The sequence below is a fragment of the Vulpes lagopus genome, chromosome 23, assembly GCF_018345385.1.
Source record: "Vulpes lagopus strain Blue_001 chromosome 23, ASM1834538v1, whole genome shotgun sequence".
Classification (NCBI taxonomy): Eukaryota; Metazoa; Chordata; class Mammalia; order Carnivora; family Canidae; genus Vulpes; species Vulpes lagopus.
In genome coordinates, this window is record NC_054846.1 from 49,792,105 (window position 1) to 49,809,049 (window position 16,945).

General features: G+C 53.9%; 2 protein-coding genes across 2 annotated transcripts; one reads left to right on the forward strand and one right to left on the reverse strand.

Moving 5' to 3' along the window:
• Positions 1–7,496: 7,496 nt before the first annotated feature.
• P3R3URF (PIK3R3 upstream open reading frame) lies at positions 7,497–8,072 on the reverse strand. Its single transcript, XM_041738728.1, has 2 exons — positions 7,829–8,072; positions 7,497–7,540 (listed from the first exon to the last, which is right to left on the reverse strand). The coding sequence occupies exons 1-2, from the start codon at positions 8,070–8,072 to the stop codon at positions 7,497–7,499; spliced, it is 288 nt and encodes a 95-aa protein (XP_041594662.1).
• A 3,369-nt stretch (positions 8,073–11,441) lies between these two features.
• TSPAN1 (tetraspanin 1) lies at positions 11,442–16,377 on the forward strand. Its single transcript, XM_041738927.1, has 8 exons — positions 11,442–11,599; positions 12,048–12,112; positions 14,610–14,816; positions 15,024–15,098; positions 15,221–15,319; positions 15,399–15,554; positions 15,653–15,736; positions 15,899–16,377. Exons 2-8 carry the CDS (start codon positions 12,056–12,058, stop codon positions 15,944–15,946), a joined length of 726 nt encoding a protein of 241 aa, XP_041594861.1. The 5' UTR covers positions 11,442–11,599; positions 12,048–12,055; the 3' UTR covers positions 15,947–16,377.
• Positions 16,378–16,945: the final 568 nt, after the last annotated feature.

Here is a 16,945-nt window from a genome sequence, read left to right on the forward strand (position 1 = left end):
CGCCCGGCTCGAGGTCCCCGCGCCCTTGGGTCCCGGCGGGAGGAGGCGCTTCCAGACGAGCGCTGGCGCCGGGTGCGTCGCACTTTACGGAAAGGACGCCCGAGAATAAATCCGGAGCGGATTTGCATCACGGCCGCGGGGGCGGAGGGCGGGCCGCGCAGCCCCCGAGCTCCAGAGCGGAGGCCGTCCCGGTCGTGCCCCGGCCGGAGGCGGCTTCAGGAGCCGTGGGGAGCGGGGCGCCGCTCGGAGGGAGGGGCGTGCGCCTGCCGGGACCGCCGCGCCGGAGGAGCCTCGGCCCGGGCCCGGGTCCTCGCCGGGAGCAGTGCGGACCCAAGTTTTCTGTGCTTGTGTGTAACTTGGATTGAAGGACGCTGCCCCGCGGCCCGGGGGGTGGGAAGGCCTAGCCGGCGCCACCCATCCTGCTAAGAATCTCCCAGCCCAGGGGACCCCTGGGTGGCTCAGTGGCTGGGCATCTGCCTTCAGCCCCGGGCGGTGATTCTGGAGACCTGGGATCGAGTCCGGCATCAGGCTCCTGCGTGGAGGCGGCTTCTCCCCCTGCCTGCGTCTCTGCCCCCGCCCCATGAATAAATAAATAAAGTCTTTAAAAAAAAATCTCCCAGCCCTGGCCTCCTGAGATCCCCTACCGCCGCGGGGGCCCTCGATCCCTGCGCCCGCACCTCTGTGACCACTGTGCGCTCACAGAGCAGACGGCCCTGACCTCAAGACCCGGCCCTGGCTTGCACTGCTGCGCATCAGACTCCCACTCCACCCACACGGGCCAGTCTTTGCGGGGCAATTCATTCATGCTTTCTCAGCCCGAAAATCAGCTAAAACGTGGCTTCCTCTTTAAGCCCAGCTCCCAAACCACACATCTCCCATGAATCCTGTAGGGGCCCGGGCCCCTGCCTCTCTAAGCCCCCAGTGTCTGAACCTCTCTTTCAGCCCTGACACTTCTCTCCGTGTAGCTATACCACGCGTGTTTTCTCCATTAGGCTGCAAGTTTTCAAGAACATGATTCAGCTCTATCCTCAGTGCCAAGGGGAGTGCCTGGTACTTGGTGGGGACAGCATGGGCCGTTGTGTGATCTTTGGCAAGCCCTGCTCCCTTTCTGGACTTCTAAGTCCTCCCCCACCCTCAGAGTGAAGCATTTGGATGAGATGGCCTCCAGAGATTCCTCCAGCCCTGGCCCTAGGAGCCAGTGACTTAGCCCCTCCCCCCCCTTCCTCCGATGACCAACCTTGGGAAGGGCAGAGGTGGGGGCTCCACTTGAAGTTCTTCCACTTGGTTGAGTCAGTTAACAGAGGCAACTGTGCAAGGGGGCTGAGGGTTAGGGATCCTAAGGGTTCCTAGAGGTGAGTCTAGTGCCAACATGCTGGGATGCTATCCTATCCAGAAAGTCCCCTGCTCCCAGGTTCCAGAGACCAGAAAACCAGTTCTGGTGAGGGGGAAAGTGAAGAAGCCCCCATTCACAACTCCTCCCCAACCCATACACACCCATCTCTGGGAACAGGGCAGCAGCCCCTCAATCCCCTGAAGACCAGCCCAGGACCACCCCACTCTCCACTCTCACCCGGCATACACCCACCCAGCTTTCTCAAATCTGAGCTGAGAACACCCAGAGTTCTGATAGGAAGAGACTCAGTTCAGCTTTCCTTGCAGCACAGACTGTCTGACCCTATCACACACTTCCCTAAATGGAACTCCTTACCTACCTAGGGCCAGCCACATGGACTACAGCTCCCTGAAACTCCCATCCACTGGGTTTCATGTTACTTGTTGAAGCCACATGGATTACTGCTAATCTAAAACCAATCTTCAGATTGGCAGAGCTGGCTGTGATCCCAGTTCTCCCTAGCTGAATGAGCTTGAGCTTGTTATTTATCCTCCCTGAGCATCAGTTCCTTTGTCTATAAAATGGGAGCAATGATTTATAGACACAGGGTGGTTGTGAGCATCATATAAGATTTATAAAACACCTGTCATAGGAACTGACGCATTATAGGATGTCGAATGTGAGCATTATTCATATTCCCTATCCCCTCCATTCTCCCCAAAGGCTGCCTGACACTTTCTCTGGAAGCTGAGCTTGGAAACATCTGAAATGGAACTGATCTGGACAAAACCAGGAGTATAAAATACTAAAACCTGTGCTTAGGACCCAATTGTAGACTTCAAAAGAAAGCAAAGGGGAGAAGGGGGAGGGCAGCCCAGGTGGCTCAGCGGTTTAGTGCGGCCTTCAGCCCAGGGCCTGATCCTGGAGACCTGGGATTGGGTTCCACGTCGGGCTCCCTGCATGGAGCCTGCTTCTCCCTCTGCCTGTCTCTCTGTGTCTCTCACAAATAAATAAAGTCTTGAAAGAAAGAAAGAAAGAAAGAAAGAAAGAAAGAAAGAAAGAAAGAAAGAAAGAAAGAAGAAAGAAAGAAGAAAGAAAGAGAGAGAAGAAAAGAAAAGAAAAGAAAAGAAAAGAAAAGAAAAGAAAAGAAAAGAAAAGAAAAGAAAAGAAAAGAAAAGAAAAGGGGATCCAAGGCCTAGAGAAGGTCCACGATTTGCCAAAGGTCACCCAGGAGCTGGAGGCAGGGAGGATGGCAGGCAAGCAGGGAGGGGTGGGCCAATGAGGATGTGGGTAGAGGTCAAGGCTGAGGTATTGAGCTGAATCCACGGATAGGCAGTGGAGCAAGAGGATCTCCAGCTGACATTGCCGCATTTCCCATGCCCAGAAGAGCTTGGCATTTGCCTCTCTGGAACTGCTCCTTCTGGGTTCCTAAGTTTGCAGTAGTTTCCCAGAAATGCTAGGTAAATATCCCCATTGTTTACTGAGTAACCAACCCCATAATCAGGCAAGAGTCCCCATACCAAGTGCTGCCTCGAGTTTGGCTCCTTCTGTAGGGATGCCTCTCCCAGGCACCAACCCCAGGCAGATGCCCTCCACAAGGTCCCTTACCAAGGCCTTGCTAGGGGGTCTGCACCCCACCCCGTAGCGTGGCTTTGTCGGTCACAGCTCAGCATCCTCTTTGGAGAGTCAGCTTTTCCCAGCAGTCCCAAGAAATTGTGGTCTACAGAATATTTTCTACTTGGTACTTTTCTTCCCAACAAGCCAGATGTGGCTTGCCATTCCTATGTGACAAGAAGTCTTACTAACCTTTGACAATGTCCTGGGCTGGTGTTAACCCCGAACGTGGAGAAATTGGAGGCATTGTGGCTGTGTGTTATGCTACTTGATCGTTTTTTCTGCGGGCTATGTTTTGTTTCTAGAGTTCCCCTCTCTGTATCCCCCTCCTGCCACCCCACTCCCCTCATCCTCAGGAAAGAAGAATGTGTCCTCATGGAAGATGTCTGTCTTCTGCCTGAGTTATTGCAGGCTTCTTAACCTATCCTAAACTCGTGTGTCCTGAGCTCTCTGCCTCCTGCTTAGAGTTCATGTGTGAACTCTTTTGCCCATCCCCAGTAGGGGATCCTCTAGTGTAGACATCCACCTGAAGGTAAAGACTTCACTAACTGACTTCTCAAGACTTCTCTCTTCAAGGATACTTAACCTTGTGATCTGGACATAGGTGATACCAGAATTCTATATTTCTGATTTAGTAACTCAGATTTCACCATGCTAGAATTCTGGGATGCTAAGATTCCATGACTATGGATTCTATGCATTTAGAATTTTATGGTTTTTGTGTTTTCATGAATTTGTCATTGACATAGTAACATTAACCAGGACTCACTTGTCCTGGGTTTTTGTGTTTATTTTCCGGAGGATACAAGTCTCAGATCTGGACTCTCTTCCCTGAATTTGCTGAAGGCAGAGGAAGAGGATTGTTGGGTAGGTAAAAGATAGCATTCCCACTTCCCCTGGGGCCCTAGGGGGGTGAAATATGCCCAGGGCAGCCCAGTCCAAGGCCCCAACCCTCAATCCACCTCTCTCTTCCCAAGTCCCTCATTTGGGCTTCTAGTAACTGAGGGGAGCAGGAAAAGCAGGCTCTTTTGCAGCCCCTCCACCCAGCTTCCTTTCCTCCCTGGCCTGCCCCAGCTGGGATCTCTGGACAGAAAGTTAACTGGGAGACTGACGGGGTCAAGTGGGCAGAGGGGGAGGGAGGGTTGAGCACCTGGCAGGGAGCCAATGAAGTAGGTATGGGAAGTTCCCCAGGGAGCCCTGCAGCTTTCTCTGAAGGTGAGGAAGAAACAGAGGACGGAAGTGGGGGTGTGGGTGAGGGTACTGGTAAGGGTGGGGTGACCCGTTATAGCATTGTAGGGCTGGAGCTGGGCTTCCGGCCATTGACCCACTGGTGACAAGGGGCCTCCAGCCTGGCGCCCTGGGGTCAGTCTGTTCCCGACCCTACCCATTGTCCCAAACACAAACTGTGTGTCTTTGCCTGAATCAGACTCCCAGGAAAACCCAGAGAGCAGGAATTGGGGACCAGGAGCCTGGCCCTCCAGCACTCCTTCCTGGGAGGGCCCACACAGGCCACGAAAGGGAGCAGGACTTTCCAAGGATCACACTGGGGTTCGGGGCAGAACAAGTACTGGAATTATGGGCTCCTGCTTCCAGCCCAGAGCTGTCCCCTCACACACACTCCAAAGGGCCCTCATTGAGTGTGACACAATGCTCCCCCAACTAGACAGCCGCAGCGGGGCTCTGGGTGGGAGGAGAGCGCCCCGGGCTGCCTCCCCAGGGTGTCCGGACCCCTCCTCCAGCCCAGGGCTCTCCCTGAAGCTGCCAAACCCAATTTTCGGGTGGCTGCCCTGGAGGCTGGCTGGAGCAGGAAGCCTCCTCTGGGCAAGGACCCCTCAGGGCACTGTCCTCCTCCCTCCTGACCTCCTGCACTGGAGCCACCAGTACTTCCTCCTGCACCTGTCTGCCCTGCCCTCTCGGCCTGGGCACCGGGAGGCACGGACCCTCTCCAGTTTCTGTCTCCCATCTGAGCCTGGAGACTGGGACCCACTACCAGGGACCGACTCCCAGGGATCCCAGCTGAGCCTGGAGACTGGGACCGACTACCAGGGACCAACTCCCACGGATCAACCATGGTAGGGTTCCGGAGAAAAGGGGCCCAGAATAGCGGAGGCCACTGCTGGGCCGTCGGGTTGGCGCAGTGTTGGGAGCACAGCCCAACATCCCAGGGGGAAGCTCTGCTCTGTGGAATTGTGGAGTGTGGCTGTTGGGGCTCAAGGTGCCCCTCTGCTTTCCTCAGGTTATCCCCACGAGGCAGAAAGAGACAGGACATCCCAGACCAAACCCCCTTGTTACCAGCCTTCAGAGTCCTTGCCACAGTTTGGCGCAGCACCTGCGTGATCTGTTTAATGTCTGTCCCCTCTGAGCCGTAACCCCCACCTGAAGAACCCCGCTGTGTTGCACACTGTTCTACCTCCAGAAGCTGGCACCCTCCCTGGCACATGGCAGGCTCTACTGACGGTGAGACTTTCAGATTGAAAAGCAGAAGCAGAGGCACCCCTAGGGGCTGGATGCCAGCAGGGTCTGCTCACCTAGCCCAGGCCCCTGCTCCCCGCGGCCACATGGCCCACGCCTCTTCCTCGGGGGTCCTCAACCTCCAGGGAGCTCTGGTGGGGTGGGGACGGGGGAGCTGTACCCGGTCATCCAGGGGTCACCTAGCCTGGAGTGGTGGGTGCCCTCTGGCTGCGGCTGCCTCTGGGAGCCTGGAAGGGGAGGGGCCTTGGAGGAGCCCGTCATTGCAGAGGGAGCTAAAAATAGCCAGAAGAGATGATGTCATCAGGTTTCCACAGCTCAGCACCCCCCCCATCACACACATACACACACATTCTCACAGACACAAGTGTGGGCACACACACACACACACACACACACACTCCTAGGGGAGGGAAACTTCTGGGTTCCAGGGCCGCAGGGGCAGGGAAGTCTGGTGAGTGTGTCTGCATGTGTGCGTGCATCTGTGTGTGCCTGGGTTTGCATGAGTGTGATTGCATGCGTCTATAGACTCATGTGCTTGTCCAGATGCATGCATGTTTATGTCTGTGTGTGCTATTTTGAAAGCATGTGCATGTGTTGTTACACACGTCATGTGGGGAGGTCCACGTGCGTTAGTGGCAGTGTGTATCTCTGTTTATAAGCATGTACTTGCAAGCACCTGTGTTTGTTGCATTGTGTGTCTGGGAGTCTACTTATATTTACATGTCTGCATATGTTCATGGACTGTGACATGTGTCTGTAAATGTGTGGGCCCCTTTGTGGGCCTTGGGCACTAGCCCAGCCACCTTCCTGGTTTAACTGAAATTCAGCGCCACTTTCCCCAGACCCCCAAGAGCCTCTTCCCCCCAGCCTGTGCAGTCTGGATACGACACACCAATGACTTCTCTGCCTTCCCTCCTCTCAGGGTCCCAGTCTCTGGCAGGCTTTGGAGTAGAAGGACACAGACACCATTCATTTTCAAATTCAATTCAAAACCTCACAGGCCTCCTGAACCCCAGGGGGCCAGGCCAAGGCCCTCAGGCTTCACTCTCACCCCCAACCCTCAGGGAAAGGAGCCCCAGACACACACCCATGCATAAAGTGACACCTTAGGGAAGAGTCCCTCCCAGTGTTTCCCTGCCACTGAGACATAACTCCATGGAGACACACCCCACAGAAACCCAGTTACACCTGATGACACATCGGCACACGCTCAGAAAATCCAAATGGAAAATCCCCAGGCCAGAGTGCTTAGTGCCCTCCCCCTTTCTGGACTCAAACTCAGTCTTGCCCCACCCCTAACCGCCCCAGCTCAGCTGACAGTCCTGGAAAACACTAGCCTTGGAGAAGACCTAGGGGGCTGAAGGTGGCTCGCCCTCCTCCCCTCCTCGGAAGCAACCCCCTCCTGCTTCTGGCGGCCCCCACCCCATTCCTGACCTTCATTCCACTTAGTGAGCTGACACCTCTCTCTGGCACACCCAAACCCTTACGGACACACCCTGATACTCTGCAGCCACAGAGGCACACTCAGCCCTTGTCTGCTCACACTCTCATTGTCCTGGTTTCACACACACACATTCAGACACACACACCAACATCTGCATCTGCACACTGACCGGCACAGGCACAGAGCCACATACAGCTCACCTCCAAGCGCTCATGAAGTCACTCTGGCAATGAAATCTCTCTCATCCTACCCCTTTCTAATCAGTGCCCCTCCCTCCCTCCTCAAGGACCTGGCTCCCTATAACTTCCAAGATGTCTAAGGAGACCCTTTGCCCCTACCTCACAGGGCAGATCGAAAGCTGAGGCCAAAGATGGAGAAATGGTGTGTGTTGCCTACGAGTCCTGTCCTTCCATTGTCTAACTGTGATGGCTGCTGTCATCACCGAAGCCTGTCCCTGGGAGCGGTCAGCCCCAACCCTGCCCTCATACTCTGCATAGTTATCTGAAACACCTTGGAGCGGAGTAAGGCAGTCAGAGCAGAAATGAGTGTATTTGTCTGCTGTTAACCACCCATGACCTTTAGGAGATGCAGGTCCGGAGCCAGCCAAGCTTCTGGACTAGTTTCTGGACACTTCTAGAGGATCAGAAAGCTGCCAGGTTGACAGAGGTGTCTGAGAACTGAGGAGAGGAAGGAGAGGGAAGAGTGTGAGGAAGACAGCAGTTCTGGAAGCTCCACTGTTCTTAGATCCACAGTTCCCTAGGCCCTCCACTTCCAGCCAATACCTCTCTAATAAGGCTCCAAGGCTTCAGGATGTCTGTCATCAAGACCCTACCATACTTTTGGGGTGGTATTTCACACAGGTTGTGCCCCCTAGAGTGCCCACACAGCAGGGCTAAGGGTGGGGGAAAACCAATAGCCCTGTCTTTCCACCCACTCCCCACCCTGCCTCAGGACCCTTGGCTAACCTTGTGGCGGAAAGATCCATATGCTCGTGGTGGCAGTATGAATGTTGTTGATACCTGTGCCAATGGTGACAAGATTGGTGGCTGCAGTGGTGGCAGCTGGGCCTTGGGGTTTCTGCCGATACCTTCTGCGGCTACACTTGAACATCCTGGGAAACCGAGGCCGAGGCCAACCCAGCCCTGGCCTACGGTAAGGGGAACTTAAGCCCCGGGGCCGAGGGGCACGGACCAACTGAGAAGGCCCCATGGGCACAGGGAGCTTCTGTGGTGTGCCTGAGGCTGCTCCTGGCCAGGGCAGCTGGGGCCTCTATGACATAGAGGCTGCACTAGGGTGGTGCTCTTTATTGTAGGTCCTGGTCCCCAGCCCCTCCCCACAGGTCAGGCTCCCCAACGGTTCTCTCCATGGGTCCAGCCCAAGGGCCAGCAAAACCTCAGTTTGGCCCCTAGAGAAAAGGAATTCTGAGTAGGGGACAATTACTCCCTCGCTTTCTCATTTACCCACATAGACAATATTAACAATGTTTATTAAGCTTCTGCTGTGTGCCAAACAGTGCCGGGTATTGTACAAACACTCTCTCATTAATCCCACAACAACCCTACAAGGAGACTCTATCATTATTCCTATTTCACATACAGTCGATTCTCATTATTCACAGTAGCTATGTTCTAATGAAGTCCCCGCCACAAATAGCACATTAGCAAATCGAGCCGATGCACCTACAGGGTTAGATTCCTACCAGTCTCTGGTCACATTTTTGTCAACTGATCAATCTGGACATGACCTTGTTTTATGTGTATTTCTGTTTATAGACACCTAATTTAAAGTATATTGTTGTTGAGTCACTAACATTGAACTCACAGTCAACAGCACTCTAACTTGTTACCTGGATGAGGTTTATCTAACATACTTCCTCTGTAAGGCCCATCACAGCCTTCTTGTGCTCAGAAACACGAGACAGCACTTCAGCATTATTTGAATAACAGCATTATTTGATAAATCACCAACAAGAAGCATAAAAATGCAAAAAAAAAAAAAGTGACACTGAATAGACCACAAGAACATATGTTTACATGGTAAGAGGTAGAACAAGGAGGCAGAGTAGCCTCTTGTTCGGCCTCAGCTGAGAACACGTGAATGAGGCAGCTCAACATTTTTGCAGCTCTACAAATGTCCGTGAACGACCGCAAAAGTGACATGAGTATTGGTGCGGGGTTACAAATAAATTCTAGTAAATTTTCAGGTATGGAAACCATGAATAAAAAGGATCGACTGAAAAAAATAAAAAAATAAAAAATAAAAATAAAAATAAAATAAAATAAAATAAAAAGGATCGACTGTATAAGGAAACTGAGGCTCAGTTAGGTGAGGTCACACAACCAGAGGCAGGCAGGGGTTCAAATCCCTGGTGGCCAAGCCCAGACGTTTAACTCTTGCTGTTCTGTGCTCATTTATTCATCCAATCAATCAGGAATTGTTCACTAACAACTTCATATGTGCTGGGCACTGGGGTCATAGATGGAGCTGACCTGGCTCTGATGCTTCCTGAGGGAAAAGAGAAAGCCATGTGGATAATTAGTGCTAGGTCCCTAGAAGGATGTAAGTTGTGTCAACCCTGGGTGTATCTCCTTTCCTGCGGGAGAGAGGAACGTCCATGGCTCTGGCAGGCCTTGCACCGAGTTGCCGTGGAACAGTGGACCTCAGCCCCCTCTCTCTTTCCCACTTACTCTACCTCCAGCCCTCCTTCCCGGCCTCCAGCTTTTCTCTGTTCCTGCTAGGAGACTTTGGGGTCCCCAGCACCACCCTAAAGGCCTCACTTGCTATCCCCAGTCTTAGAAAATGGACCTTGCTCCCATCGACTTCCAGCCATTACACCTGTAACCCCACTTGCCATTTTCTTCCTCAAGTCCCAGACCAAGGCCTCCTCTCCTGCTCTTTCTGGAAGTCGGCTCTTCCTGCCTTCGTAGTGATTCCATCATTATAGACAGTCGGCTTGGTGGTTAAGATAAAGACTCTGGCACGAGAATGGCTCGGGGTGAATCCTGGCTTTGCCAGGTACAGGCTGTGTGATCACGGCAAGTACTCAACCTTCCTGTGCCCCTGTCTCCTGATATTTAAAAAGGGAATAAAAGATATTTACAACAATCTCTTTGTACATATGGGGAGGGGAGACCATATATGTAATACATGTAAAACGTGATCTACACAGATACTAGTGTTATTGGCCCCCTCTCTCCCGTTTCTTCAGCTGCTCCCTGTCATTGCAAAAAAACAAAAACTAGTGTCAACTGTATTCAAAAATTTTTTAAATTGTAAAAGTCCATTTTGTCCACCCCACACCCCCTCTGGCTATGACTCTCTCCACTCTGACATTCCCATTCTAGGGTCATTCCCATTTTTCCCAGAGTAGGGAGAGAATCTTATTTAAAATCCCTAGAACTGGGATCCCTGGGTGGCGCAGCGGTTCGGCGCCTGCCTTTGGCCCAGGGCGCGATCCTGGAGACAGGGGATGGAATCCCACATCGGGCTTCCGGTGCATGGAGCCTGCTTCTCCCTCTGCCTGTGTCTCTGCCTCTCTCTCTCTCTCTCTGTGACTATCATAAAAAAAAAAAAAAAAAATCCCTAGAACTATTCTGTTTAATAGACCAGGAAACAGGTTTAAAACTGAGCCTGAGCAATACCCCTGGAGTCCCACAGCTAGGAGGCTGCGGAACCAGCCTGGGAGTACCTGGTCCCAAGGACTCCAAAGCCAGAACTTCCCCAGTACCTGCAGGCCGGGAGCGCTAGAGTGGAAATAGGGCCACAGGACTCACAGTGCAAAGAGACGGGCAGGGGTTTGCCGGCTTGGAGTTGGGGCGCCGCTTTCGTGGGATTAGGGTGCCACCTGCCGGCGGAAAGGGGCGTCCTTGACACATCGCTGAACACGCTGGAAGGAGGGGAAGCAAGAGAAAGTACGGGGAGGGAGACGAGTAAGGAGGAACGATGAATGGAGGAGAAAGATGGGGAAATCAAGATTTTGTAGAGGAAAAAGGACTAGGGGTCATTTGCTACTCAGAGGAGGGAGTAGAAGCTACTAAACCTGGATCATTTCCCCGAAAGGGTGTATAAGAGAGACAAAGAGACAGAGACAGAGACAGAGACAGAGACAGAGAGGCTTTAAGTATGTGCCTCAGATGTTGCTTTGTTGTTTCTTAGTTGCTGGGAGTCAGTCCACACACAGTGTCGAGTGTGTGTGATGGGTGTGCGTATGCATTTGCACACTCACGAGCACTGGCAGGGGGTTACATATGTGTCTGCGCGTGACTGGAGAGGGCAGCTCGGGCAGGTGCGCCTGTGAACACACAGGGCAGGTGCACGGAGCGGCAGGTGTAGGCTAGGGAGCTACCGCGCACTGCTGTGGGGAGGGCACGCAGAAATTCTAGGGGCCGCTCTTTACCCTCAGACTTCTCTTCCTTCTCCAGATCAGGAAGGGTGTTGCTGCGGTTGGCGTTGCCAGGCCGACGGGGCCTGCTGCTCCTGTGACTATGGGGATAGATCTCCCGGCAGCAGGGGGCAGCAGGGCAAGAGGAGGCCCACTGGCTGCTGGGTGGGGCGGGCGGGAAGGCCAACAGAGGACTTTAAAACTCCTGCCCCGCCTGCAGGTGAGCATTGGTGCTTGAGAGCCAGCTCTGTCTCCCTGCCTGCCCACTCAAGTGGCGATTCCCTGGAGTTGTCTGTGCCCTCTGGAGCCTCAGCAGATCCTTCTTTCAGAACTCACTACCGAGAGCCCTGAACAGGTGATGCCACAGGATAGGGATTATCCTATGAAGCAAAGTTAATCTGGAAATGGGTTTGGGAAGCTGAAGACCAACGGGGAGGGTAATGAAAGAGCCCAGGGCTGGCTTGGCGGAGGAGTCCGGGGTATACAGGTGCCAAGGAAGGGCCTGGAGTGACCTCTAGTCTGGATGTTGGGCTTGGGGTGCCAGTGGAGAAACCTGCGGGGGTTTAGTGTGTCAGAGTGTCAGGTGCTGGGAGAGGGCCTGGGCAGTACAGCGAGCCAGGGGTGTCAGGATAGGACTTAGGAACAGTCCTGAGGTGTCAGAGTCTAGAGGCAGGGGAATTTGGGTGGTTTACAGGTTCTGGACGCTGGAGTCTGATATGTCAGGGCCCAAATGCCAGGGCCAGCCCAGGTGGCTGCTGAGGTGGCTGGCCCAAATTCCTAACTCACACTTGTCTGCCTCCTAGAAGCCACCATGCAGTGCTTCGGCTTCATTAAAACCATGATGATCCTCTTCAATTTCCTCATCTTTGTAAGTACGGGGGCTGTGGGCTCTTTGGGCCTCCCTGCAGGAGTGGGTCACAACCTAAGCAAAGCCTAAGCTGCTAAATGGGAGATCGCTGTGCCCAGACTCTGTTGCACAAGTTTCCCATGAGGATAGGGTACAGAAGTCTCCCCAGATGCTGAGTTCCGGTCTCAGGAACACAAGTTGGGGTGGAAAAGCTTAAGAGAAGCCCCTCCCTTACAGGAAGTTTTAGTCTTGACATAGGGCAGGGTGGAGTAGGCTAACAGGAGTGACTGTCCCCGTTTTATAGTCATTGGGGGCCCAGGGAGGCGAAGAGTTTTGCCCAAGCTTGCCTAGAGTACAAGGAAATTCAGTGGCCTCAGTAGGATGGACAAGGAACTGAAAGGAGAGATGGGGACCCCAGAGCAGAGAGTCTGCCTCAAGCAACCCTTATTCATTCAACAAAGATGTGTTGCCTAAGACGCTGGGGGGAAAGGTAAGTGAGCCCTTTCTTTGCCCTTGAGGATCTCAGGTCCAGCAGGCCAGACGGACAGACCGTTGCAACTATTAGGTCTGGCCTTAGCACAAGGGCAATGGGAGCCCCCAGGAAGGGCTTGATCCCTGGTCAGAGAAGACTATCTGGAGGAAATAGCTGAGGCTGGGCATTTGCACTGAGCGAGGGTCGTAAACCATGAAAAAGGCCCAGAGGCAATGAAATCAGGTATTGTTCAGAAAACCAGGAACAGATTGTATAGGGCATGTCTGAGGAAGCTGAGTAATGAGGCATGAATCCTGGAGATGGTGGTGGAGATGGGGAGAAATGGACCAAGGACAAAGCCCTCAGATGGTGGCCGAGGGACGGACAGAGGGGCAGGGGAGACAGAGGCTTTGAAGATAAAGCCCGTGTCTCTGCTATGAGCGACCCAGGGGATGGGCCCCGGGCAGCTGAGTACTCAAGGGGGTTGCAGCTCCAGTTGGAGCTGGACGTGGACATTTGGAAGTCATATGACCACAAAGGGTCAGCGAGGCCATGGGAGAGGGTAAGAGCACACAGGCTGAGTGAATTCTGCAAAACCCAACTTGTACAGGGTATGTGGAGAAATGGCCACCAGGAAGCAGACAGAAAAAAAGCAATAGAAAGAAAGAAAGAAAGAAAGAAAGAAAGAAAGAAAGAAAGAAAGAAAGAAAGAAAGAAAGAAAGAAAAAGAGCAATAGGAGGAAAACAGGGAGAACATGGCCGCAGAGAGGCCAGGAGGGTATGGTGCAGGAAGCATCCCCCAGATTTAGCACAAGACAGCATCACAGACCTTGGAGCCAAATTAGAATGGCTTAAGTGAAAAAAAAAAAAAAAAAAAAAAGAATGGCTTAAGTGAGTGGAGGTCGAGGAAATGGAGACATGAAGTGTAGAGGACTTTGGGGAAATTGGGCTGCAGGTGTTGCCTCCCTGACTCTGGGGTGGTCCATTACTTGGGCTTCTTCAGGCTTCGGGGAACTAACCTTTATCCATATAACTGGACAAGGCAAACAGATCACAGGGATATGGAGAGCAGGTGTTCTGGCCCGAGGGGGTTAAAAGCAAATCCAGTTTGGTTTCTGGCCTCTGTTGCTCAGGCTTTGCCAGGCTGGGCAGGGCAGAGCAGGTCTAGGGCTCCTTGAAATTTGACCCTGTAGGCTGGGAGCCTGGCTCTCTGTCCTTGGACAAACATGCCTGGGATCCAGCCACAATCTGCACCTCACTCCTGGTTCTAGCCTCAGTTTCTACAGCTGGGGACTAGACACCAACGTGGTAGCGGGTTCATTCTTCCGCTGATGCTCTGGGTCAGCAAGGCTTTGCTCTAAGAACTGTGGCATCTGGAGAGTGTACCTCCTACCCCGTCTGGGCCTCTGGGTTCCCTGAGGTCTTGGGGTTGAGCCGGAGGGCCTCTACAGGAAGCCCTGGCTGTACCCCTCCTCTGGTGCCCCATTTTTCCTGGTGAGGCAAGGAGAGGTCTCGGTTAGATGAAGGGTAGGCCTGGAGTTTGATCCAAAGCCAAATGAGGCCTCAAGGTAGGTGTCCCTTCTCACCAAGTTCCTCTCCAGGGTTGGAAGCAGATGTAAACCTCAGCCCCTCCTCTGCTGCTATGGTGACTCTCACCTATGGGAGGACAAAGGTGCTTGGCTGGGCAAGGAAATAGGGGGAGGGGGGCCTTGTTAGCCTTACCTGCTTGTTTTCACTCCTAGTTATGCGGCAGGACCCTGACAGCAGTGAGGAAAAGTCTTGCCTTGCCCTCCCCCAACCTGTGGATATTTCTGGAACCCCTGATCCCATTTATAATCGGCATTGATGTGCAGCCCGGTACTGGCTATGGGTGGCCCAGCTCCCATCCTTCTGGCTCCACAGAATGTTTTTCCTCCCTACAGGATGAGTTTTTACAGTCCTTAGCCAATAAAGGGAGAAATTTCTCGTTTCCCACCTTCCTGATTCAACTGCGTGGTAAGAAGCTGCTTGCCTGCACTGTTTTAAGGCCTGCCTCTCTGTCCCCAGCTGTGTGGTGTTGCCCTGTTGGCAGTGGGCATCTGGGTGTCAGTCGATGGGCCATCTTTCCTGAAGATCTTTGGGCCGCTGTCATCCAGTGCCATGCAGTTCGTCAACGTCGGCTACTTCCTCATAGCAGCCGGTGCTATACTCTTCGCTCTTGGTTTCCTGGGCTGCTATGGTGCTCACTCGGAGAACAAGTGCGCCCTTATGATGGTGCGTCAAGCCCAGCTCCACAGGCCTGTAACCAAGACCCAGGGTCCCCTGACCCCAGAATCCAGGCCCCAGGGATCCCCAGATCAAGCTCTGGACTCCAGGGCTCTCGGTAGAAGGGGCTGCTGCCCATTTTACTGGGTGGCGGGTCACAAGTGAGGCACGAGGGACTTCCTCTTTCTCAAACTCAGACCTCTGTTCCCCGCTCAGTTCTTCTTGGTCCTCCTCCTCATCTTCATCGCGGAGGTGGCAGCTGCTGTGGTGGCCCTGGTGTACACTACGATGGTGAGGAGTGGGATTGGGCAAGGGGGAAAGCTGGGGAGGATCCCTGCAGGTGGGCTGTGGCCTGTGAGTGGCCACTGGCCACCGTCCCTACTGGGCCCTAAGCACTGGCCCGTCCCACCCAGGCCGAGCACTTCCTGACGTTGCTTGTCGTGCCCGCCATCAAGCAGGACTATGGCTCCCAGAAGGACTTCACGCAAGTGTGGAACAGCACCATGGCAGGGGTAAGGTGGGCTGGGGGAGACCCTGCAGGGGCAAGAAAGCTCAAAGCCCTACTGACCACCCTGCCCTCCTCATCTTCAGCTCGGGTGCTGTGGCTTCAACAACTACACGGACTTTGAGGGCTCCCCCTACTTCCTGAGGAACCATACCTTTCCCCCGTACTGTTGCTTCGACAGTGGCAATGGCACAGCCACAGAAGCCTGCACGGAGGAGAGGGCTAAGGACAAGATTGTACAGGTGTGGTATGGAAAGCGGGGGGCTGCTTTGATGGCCTTAAGTGCTGCATGAAGAGGGGGTGCAGCTGCTGACTGGGGACCTCTCTCCCCTCCCCCAAGGGTTGTTTCAGTCAGCTTCTGTATGACCTCCGGGCCAACGCGGTCACTGTGGGGGGCGTGGCAGCCGGAATCGGGGCCTTGGAGGTAAGGGGGTGGGGAGGTCAGTGTAGCCCCACTGGACCGGGGTGCTTGAGCCATCTTGGAGGCCTTGCTGAAGGAGACAGACTTCTCACAAAGCTTCAGAGAGGGTGTCTGGGTGGCAGGGGACTAAAAGCAAAGACCCTTTGCCTGTTCCTTTCCCACCAGCTGGCTGCCATGATTGTGTCCATGTATCTGTACTGCAATCTGAAATAAGTCTGCTCTGCCTCCGCCACTGCTGCTGCCACACACGAACTGAGGAGAGGCACCCTGGCACTGCCAAGTGGCAGTGATTAGGGTGGGGACAGGATCTAACAGTGTCACTTGGGCCAGAGTGGGCCGGCCTTGCTGCTCTGGACTGGGGGCCAAATAGGGGATCACCCCCTTCAAGCTGTGCCTGACTTTTCCTTCCATTGGTGGGCTTGAGGCCTGAAGCAGCCAGTTCTCCTGCCCCAACCTCCAGTCTGTCCCTGAAACGCTTGACACCGCCTCAGGCCCAGGTGTGCTCTTGCTGATCCCAGCAGCCTCCTGGGGGATGAGAGAAAGACACCCTATAGTACGGGCATGTGCAAAACCAGCAGTCACCAGGCGGATATGTAGAAGGCACTTCAGAACCCAATACCCAATTAAAATGTCTCCATTTGGAACTCTTCTCGTGTATCCTTGGAGAGGCAGGCCCGTCTTGCCTAAGATCTGGCCCTCAGATTCCCAAGGGGCTGGTGACTCACAAGGCCCCTGAAAAGGGAAGGCACTAGTTCGCAGGAGGGAAATAGGGTGGAGGTAGGTGCCTCTTTCTCCCCTTTGCTTTAATTCCAGGCCTGGGAGGGAGCCTAACAGGGAGGACCAAAAGGGCACTCAGGGAAGAGTTGGGGGCTGGGCCAGTCTGCCTTCTCGAATGTGGGAGGACTTTGGCCTGAAACTACCCCCTCCTGGGTAGGGGCAATGGACTGGAAAGCTATGAAAATAACAAGCCTGTGCCCACATGGGGGCGGAGAGACAGAAATACTGCCAAGGCAATGGGAGGGGGTCGCTTCTTAGGCTTTGGAAGCCCTCCAGAAGCCCCCATCAGAGGCTCTGAGCTGCCTACCCTTCTCACTCGGGCAAAGTCCTACACCTGGTACCTGCTCTGGGGATTTTAGAAAGAACTTCTTTCTTGGTCTTGGCTTGCCTCTGGGACTCGACAGATCTGATCTCTTAATCTTAACCACCTCCATG